The sequence below is a fragment of the Primulina eburnea genome, chromosome 4 (genome assembly GCF_022965805.1).
Source record: "Primulina eburnea isolate SZY01 chromosome 4, ASM2296580v1, whole genome shotgun sequence".
Taxonomy (NCBI): Eukaryota; Viridiplantae; Streptophyta; class Magnoliopsida; order Lamiales; family Gesneriaceae; genus Primulina; species Primulina eburnea.
The window spans coordinates 35,742,975-35,751,473 of NC_133104.1; the positions used below are offsets into that span (position 1 = coordinate 35,742,975).

The 8,499-nt window shown below is 39.2% G+C and overlaps 1 protein-coding gene across 1 annotated transcript; it reads left to right on the plus strand.

The window, feature by feature from the left end:
- Positions 1–7,663: 7,663 nt before the first annotated feature.
- Positions 7,664–8,197, plus strand: LOC140830245 (uncharacterized). Its single transcript, XM_073193526.1, has one exon. It carries the CDS (start codon positions 7,664–7,666, stop codon positions 8,195–8,197), a length of 534 nt encoding a protein of 177 aa, XP_073049627.1.
- The last annotated feature ends 302 nt before the right edge of the window (positions 8,198–8,499 follow it).

The following is an 8,499-nucleotide window of genomic DNA, read 5'->3' on the forward strand; positions in this document are numbered from 1 at the left end:
GAGAGAAAAATATATCACAGATGTGAAGAGGTGTGGAGAAAATGGACCGAAACGTCCAAATTTATAGACAATTTGCGACGATTTTATGAGAAATAGTAGCTAATTTTTTAAAATAGCGACAGTTATTTATAAAATCATCGCCCTTGGCGACGGTTTATATTAGCTACGGTTTTTAAAATTGTCGCCGATATAAATAGGCGACGGTTTTAAACCGTCGCTTTTAGCGAAATTTTTATGAAAAATGGTCGCTAATTATAGCGACGGTTAATTAGCGAAAGGTCTGAAAGGATCGGTTAAACTAATAAAGAGTGTTTAGAAGGGGGCTGAATAAACACTTCTCGAATTTAAGTATTCTTCGACAATATGAGTTCAGTTATGTTACACACTGAAACTAAATATCCCGTCGGTCAATGACAATCAGTTAAACTGAACAAAATAGTTGCGGAAAATGAACTGACTGAAAGATAGAGTATCTAACTGAAAATAATGACTGAAGTAAAGATAACACAATATGTTTCTAGATGTTCGGAGACTTGAATAACTCCTACGTCACCCCTTCTATCACGAAGATCGGATATCCACTAAAAGACTTTGATCAAATACAAGATATTGCACTGACCCACTTCAGTTTGGACTTATCACTTTGTCACAACTGAAACTCTTAGTATATAACACTTTTACAGATGATAACTGATGTTAGCACAACTTAGAAAATCTATCAAAGATTACAAAGTGATATCTAAGCTCGAGAATGTAGCCTTGAATGCTACTGATAAAACTAATAAGCGAGAGCTTTTGGCTTCTGAGTATGAGTAGATATTTTAGTAGCGTAACAGCAAGTAGAATGAGATAGCTAAAATCAGTTGTGGTTTCTTCGGCTGCTATCTTCGATTATTTATAAGCTTCTCTCTCAACGGTAACATTAAGGATATTTGAATATTCTAACCGTTGATTGCCACGTCGATATACTATGACAGTCGTACACTGCTTTTTTGAAATGCGGCGTTCCACTACCAGTTGCAGGTAGTTGTACTATTTGTCGGTTGTCGTTTTCAACTGATGACGTGTACAGCTGAGAGATCAGCTGGTAAAGAATCAGTTGACGAGAATGAACTTTAGTTGTATCGATCAGTTAACTGAGTTCAGCTGATGACGTGTTCAGTTGACGATCAGTTCAGTTGCTTAGTTCAATTGGTTCATCTTTTGTCAAAACACCGGAATTAAGTTTCCAACAGGTCTCGACGGCCGTCGCAAACAAAAAACGTCGCTAACACTTATTAATTTTTTTTATAGTGGAGATATTCTCACAAGATACATACTCTTCAAATAAATAAATTATTTTTTCATACTGCGAATGGATGATTTTTTTATGTTTGAGTAATGTTTAAATTTTATACATTATTACAATGTGTATAATATTAATTTTTTTATATAAATAATTGTTGGCAAAAAATATTTAAATCAAAGTTCAGTAAACAAGAAAGTTGAAACTCATTAATTTGGCCATCTATTCACACCGAATGACCGACCACAATCAAAGTTGAGATCAATAACTACAAGGAGCTTGAATAAAAATGAATATGGAAGAAACAAAAAGGGGAGAGAATGAATTCCAGAATCAAACTTCCGAAAAAAAATTCTCGAATTTCAGCAGCATTTACGTTTTCAATTTCATGTTTCTGGCTTCCACTGGCCTTCGGTATCTATAAATTTCTAGTGCTTGCTAACAATCCTTTCACTTTGCTTTGTTCACTTCCAGTTAGTAAAGATGTTTGACCTCGTTTGAAATAGCATAATTAGTTTTCATGTTTTTGTAAATTGATTACATGTAGTTTTCATTTGTTAAATATTCATTTCTAATTAAGCATCTAAATCTAGGGTTTTGTGTCGTCTAGATTTTTTTCTTTTGTTGTTTTCCATCTGTGTCGTTTTGGCACCTAGTACACCTACGCTTTACAGCCAGGAGGAAGGCGTCCATGATTTTAATAAGAGTAATTAAATTTATATATTATATTTAATGTTTGGTATGATTTTAATAAGAGTGATTAAATTTATATATTAGATTATAATGACAAAATTAACTTTATCATAATAAATTTTATAATTTCAAAGTTGTTGTTTGAGTTCATATTTTTTATTTGTTCATGCTTCGATAGTGCTTGCATGATTTATTTACTTTTACCTAATTTTCTATATTATATAATATGATAATTGAGCCCTCGATTTTGTGAGTCAAGTCAAATATCAATTTTTAATGTTAATCGGATGATATTAATAATTTTATTGAGATTTATAAAAATTATTTATATAATTATCTCGAATTCATTTACATAATTATCATATTATATAATATATAAAACAAATAAATATATTTATTTGATTTTAATTTCTACCTACTAGCGTAGATTTAAAAAATCATTTATAAATTGAGGGTAATTAAGTCATTTGTAGTGTATTTTATCCTTGAATTAAAATTATCACACATAATAGAAGAGATATTTTATCCTTCTAAAAAATTATTTGTCAGGGACCATGATATTATCATGAGTTTTTTAAAAATATACCAACATGGGATTAGGAGGATTATTTATCAATCTCTCTCTTATTCCATGTACCAAATTATGCCTAAGAAGTTGGAGAATTTTAGCAAGGTGATTATGGTAAAATGAAATTTTTTTTCTACAAAATCATCCATCTACTGAGAAGAATACTTCAAATGCATCTGATGTTGAACCAAGATCAATGCATTGAAAATATTCAAGCAGACAAAACAAGACACTTGATTATTCCACCTTTCACATATCCAGTGACAGATGAAAGGTATACTCTTCCACATTATAGAGAGGAATAAAGCTGGACTAGAAATCAAAGTAGTGGAAAACAACCTATAAACATTGATTGTGCGTTAACTAATCTTGGTATAAAATCAGGCATGTATGAGAATTCATTTAGCATGATTGACCCCATTGTTGACCTCAATTTTAGCACTTGGGCGCATCGTATAAGTTCTATCCTCCCAGATTCCAGCCTGCTATGTATTTTTCGAAATAGTAAGGGTGTGGGACAAGAGCTATACAGACCTAGTTTGAGACTTGTAGGACAACCAGAATTTCATAATATGTATCCACAAATGTTAGATCGTGATAATCCTTATCTTCGGAGTTATAGAGTGCCTGATTTTATTTGATTATTTGGAGGAGACGGGCAATCCACGCTGTAACATACTTCATGATTTATCATTCAATGTGGTAAGGTAATAGTCTTGATAGCATTTCTTCTTTCTTTTTCTTTTTTTTTTCCATCAAATGCAGAATAAGAATGAGGTGAATGGCAAGGATTATTGCAAATACCATAATTCTTCAATAATGGGTGCACTACTTGTTGGGCTTTCAAAATTATCTTTCAAGATATAAAAAATAAAATGGATATTCAAATTTTTAGAAAGAAAAAAATGATGACTGTGGATGAAGATAATTTTTCCGACTTGTGACAACAGTTGATGTTAATGCTACTGATTTGAGGTCCCTAATCACTAAAAAGAGGAGAGGGATGATGGGCATATTTGAATCCCAAAAGAGTCATTAGAAATATTTGGTGCCTAAGGATCAAGTTTATGAAGTATAGGATCAATACTTGAAAGGAACAACTAGCAAGAAAAGGGAGTATGGTGGAAGAAATACATATTATAATTGGAAAAATTGTGAATATAGTGGAGGGTCTATGTTTGAAAGGCCAAGAAACCATAATATTCAACAGGGCCATGGGCTGCTGATGATACCCCTGGGATAGCCCGGGCTGTGCCCAGGTCATGGATGACCAGAGACAATTAAGGATGCTCCCATAAGAGCTTGGGTCATGGGCTACCCGGGATACTGAATGGATGGCTCAGATCAGGGCACATGGTTCATCAGAGGCCGGGTAGGTGAACGCCCGGGACGTTTTCTCCCTAGGCTATTGGACGCCCGAGCTCTCGTGAAAGTGCTCTGGAACTTCTTACTAGGGCTACCTCGATGTAAGCACCGCACTCAAGTGTGCTAGTAAAATATAATGTAGGCGGCTTGTCCCATCTCTGATACCGATCCAAGTGGTTGGCCAAATCATCGCAGGAGGATGTGACTAGTGTGTGACTTGGTGTGTCAAAACGTAGGAAATGATCGGCCGCCATGCTATAATTAGTAGGTAGCACGCAGAACGAGGTCATCGTCACTTCCCCTACTATAAATATCAGGTTTTCTCTTTGCATTTAATTCATTCACATATTGAATACACTAGAATTCATTACTCATTAAAACCCTTTCATCCACACCAAGATCACAACCATCACTTGGTTACATTGGTCCCTCTGTTGAATCACACTGACTTAAGCATCGGAGTGGCCACGCCGGATACCCTTCCGGTGTCAATTCTCTTATCTTCCTGATCGCGGGTCTCTATAATTACCCGGGAAGGAAACCTCTGGTTCAAATATTCACACTGCTTCTACTTCCCTCATCATCTTGATAGCAGATCCGATGGAGCACCCGACCCAACTCATCTTTTTCCCTGGATCGCATCATTGGCGTCGTCTGTGAGAAATTTGAGTTCTAGACGTTGATATGGCTCCTACCAGGAGAACAAACCATGAAGATTCTCGGATATAGGGAGAGAATGCACTTCTTTCCGGTGCGGGTGGTCCGCCACCCATTGGTACCCATCATGTTGTTAAATTAACACCCGAGGATTTGGCCAAAATTGTGTCTGATGCTGTGGAGGCGGCCTTCGCAAAGAAAGCTCTTTCTCATCATTCTGCTCAGCCAAACCAGGGACATGAGCAAGGGCGGGAAGGTCGAGAGGGAAGTAGAAGGGAAGAATAAAGGGAGTCGAGTTCTGATTCTAAATCTCCCAGTGTGGTAGAAGAGCTGGAGGAGTTAAAAAAGAAAGTAAAAGTGCTGGAAGGGCAAGTCGTCTCTAAAAGCGACACTCAAGTTGAGATCAAGGGATGCCCTTCTCTGATATCATCATTCGGGAACCATTGCCCGGGCATTTCAAATCGGCTAGGATTAAGGATTATGACGGGAGTTCTGATCCTGAAGAGCATCTCGCCAGATTTTAAAATATGGCCATGCTGCACTACTATGGAGACCAAATTAAGTGCAAAGTATATTTTAACCACCCTGTTTGACTCGGCACAGAGATGGTTCGAAGGGCTAGCATCCCAAAGCATCAAATCCTTTGACGATTTCCAAAAGGTATTCTTGCATCAGTTCAGCAGCAGCAAGAAATACAAAAAGACTGCTTTCAATTTTTTTGAGGTAAGGCAGAGCCTAGATGAGACTTTGAGAGCGTACATCAAAAGATTCAACCGAATGGCTTTGGATATCCCTGCTTGCGCTCCCGAGATGAAATTACTGCATTCACACAAGGGTTGTGGGAAGGAGATTTCTTTCGATCTCTGACAAAAAAATTGCCAGAGATTTCGAAGATCTCTTGTCTCGAGCAGAAAAATACATCAAAATGGAAGAAGCCCAGAATCAGAAGAGAGAGGATTTGAAGAGAATTAGGGGAGATCGGGTTGTCAGGCCCGAAGAAAGAGCCCATAAAAGGGGCAGCTCGGGGCATTTTTCTCATATCCCCCTGAGAGTTGCCCAGGATCGGGAAATTCATGAGTGCAATTCAAACATAACCCAGCGTCCGAGTCCAATGGCGTGGTTACCAAGATTAGAAAAAGGGGTTCTGTACCCTCCATAAAGAATTCTCTCATCACACTAGCGAGTGTCGACTTTGAAGAAAGAGTCCAATCGACGTTCTGTGCTAGAATCTAGTACGCAAAACGATGTACCGAGGCAACCATCCTGGTTAGCCCGGTGTCTCGGGCCCAATACCTTTGGAAAATCAACAGGCGCCACGAGTGGAAGTAGGAAAAAGGAGGGAAGCTCCCGGGAGAAAAGAAATAAGCAACCAGAAAAGAGAGCCTTATCCCCAACTCGAGGAGTAATAAAAATGATCTTAGGAGGATCCACGGATGGTGACTCCAACCGGGCCCGGAAGGAGAGGAGTAGAAGAGATTGTTTGGAGGTTGATGGGAGAAGAAGAGACGAGCCGGTTATAAACCTTGGCCAGGAAAATCTTAAGAGAGTTAGCCTACCTCACAGTGATGCTCTTGTTATCCAAGCCAGGATTGCTAACTATGATGTGATGAGAGTATTCGTTGATAACGGTAGTTCTGTTAATATCATTTTCAAGGAAGATTTAGTGAAGATGGATTTGCAGGGGTACTGGGTCAGGTCGGTGAAGTCAGGGGATGTCAGCCTTCTTCTCGAAAATGTTATGGGGAAACAGTCCGAGTGGATGAGAAAAAGGCTAAAAGGGAAGATACGGAGAAGAAAGCGATCTGACAAGAGAGAGAGATGGTTTAAAAAAGAGAATTGCATTTTGTTGCCAAGGAAGAATAGGAAACGGTAGAGATTGAGCCAGTGAAGCAGATCCGAGTGGCCCGAGATCTCAATGTCTTTACGAGATTAGTCTTTTGGCTTGTTTAAAAGCTAACATTTGTGTTTTTGCTTGGTCTCAATATGAACTAATCGAGATCTTACCCCAAGTGGCTGAGCATAAATTGAACATTATTTCGGGATCCCGACCTATAAAGAAGAAAAGAGACATTTCGCCTTGAAAAATATAAAGTCATTGACGAAGATGTGCAAGAGTTGGGGCGGGCCGGTCACATTCGGGAGGTACGATTTCAGACCTGGCTCTCGAATTTGGTTCTTGTCCTGAAAGCTTACGGGGAAGTGGAGGATGTGTGTGGATTTCCGAGATCTGAACAAAGCATGTCCCAAAGATTTCTATCCACTTCCCTGGACCGACCAATTGGTGGATTCAACTTCCGGGTTCGAATTGTTGAGCTTCATGGATGCTTATCAGGGATATCACCAAATCCCTCTTACCCAGGAAGATCAAAGTAAAGCCAGCTTCATCACTTCTGGAGGCACTTTTTGCTATGTGATAATGCCCTTTGGATTGAAGAATGCTGGGGCCACATACCAACGCCTAATGAATCAAGTCTTCTGAAAACAGATGGGGAGGAATGTGGAGGTGTATGTGGATGATATCTTAATCAAGACCCGGGAGGTCTCTTTCTTTGTTTCCGATCTAGACGATACATTCGCTACCTTAAGGCAGTATGGAATAAAACTCAACCCGACCAAGTGAATTTTTGGGGTAAGAAGTGTAAAATTCTTGGGTTTTCTAGTGACGGACCTGAGGAATTGAAGTAAACCCGAAAAGATTAAAACAGTGCTTGACATGCCTTCCCCACAATCTATCTGGGAAGTGCAAAATTTGACCGGGAGGATTGCTGCCATGTCTCGATTCATTTCCAGGTCTGCACACCGAATTTATCCGTTCTTTCAGGTTCTAAGGAAGGCACAGAAGTTCGGGTGGGATGATAAGTGTGAGCAAGCTTTTCAAAATCTAAAAAAGCACTTGGCTGAACTACCAATCTTGGTAAAGCCCGAGCCCGGGGAGAAATTATTGGTCTATTTATCCACCACAGAATACAATGTTAGCTCTGTACTCATCCGAGAAAGAAGGGACAGACCAGAAGTCGGTGTATTATGTCAGTCACGTCCTCAGGAGAGCAGAGCTAAAATAGAGTGAAGTCGAGAAAGTAGCCCTTGCTCTAATAATGACAGCTTTTCTCTCACACCCAATTATGGTTCTCACCAAATCCCCACTCAGGAGAATCATGCCTCACCCTGAAGTCTCTGGGAGAATGATAAAATGGACAGTAGAGCTCGGAGAATACGACATTGAGTATAAGGCTCGGGTTGTTATCAAAGCCCAAGCATTGATAGATTTCTTGATAGAAATGGTTCAACCAGAAGAGGATGAAGTATGGAGAGTTTTTGTTGACGGTGCATCAAATTCGTCGGGATGTGGGATCAGAATAATTCTGATTGCACCATCAAGAGAGAAGGTTAAATTAGCTCTACAAATTGATTCCCAAGTCACCAATAATGAAGCAAAGTATGAGGTTGTTCTTGCTAGATTACAAGCTGCCAGGGAAGTCGGAGCTTCCCGTGTCATTATTTACTCTGATTCTCAATTGGTTGCCCAACAAATCAAAGGAGTATATGAAGCAAAGGATGAGAAAATGCACAAATATTTGGGACTTATCACAGGACGGGCAGTATCCCTGACTGATTGGAGTATTGAGTGAATTCCCTGGGATGAAAACGTGGAGGCAAAAACCTTGGCCAAAATGGCTGCCTCCTTGTCAGACGTAAGAACCCGGGAGGTCTTATGTTTTACCTGGTTGGTTTTTTTTATTGAGGAAGAAGCGCCATCAACCCGGGAGAATTCATGGATGACATCTTTAATCGAATATATCACTCATTCCAAACTCCCAAAAGACCAAGTGCAAGTTAAAAATCAAGAAGCAAGCACCTAGGTTCGTCCGTTTAAATAATGTATTATAAAGGAGATCATACCAGGGCCGTTTGCTCAAGTGTTTAGTGGAGG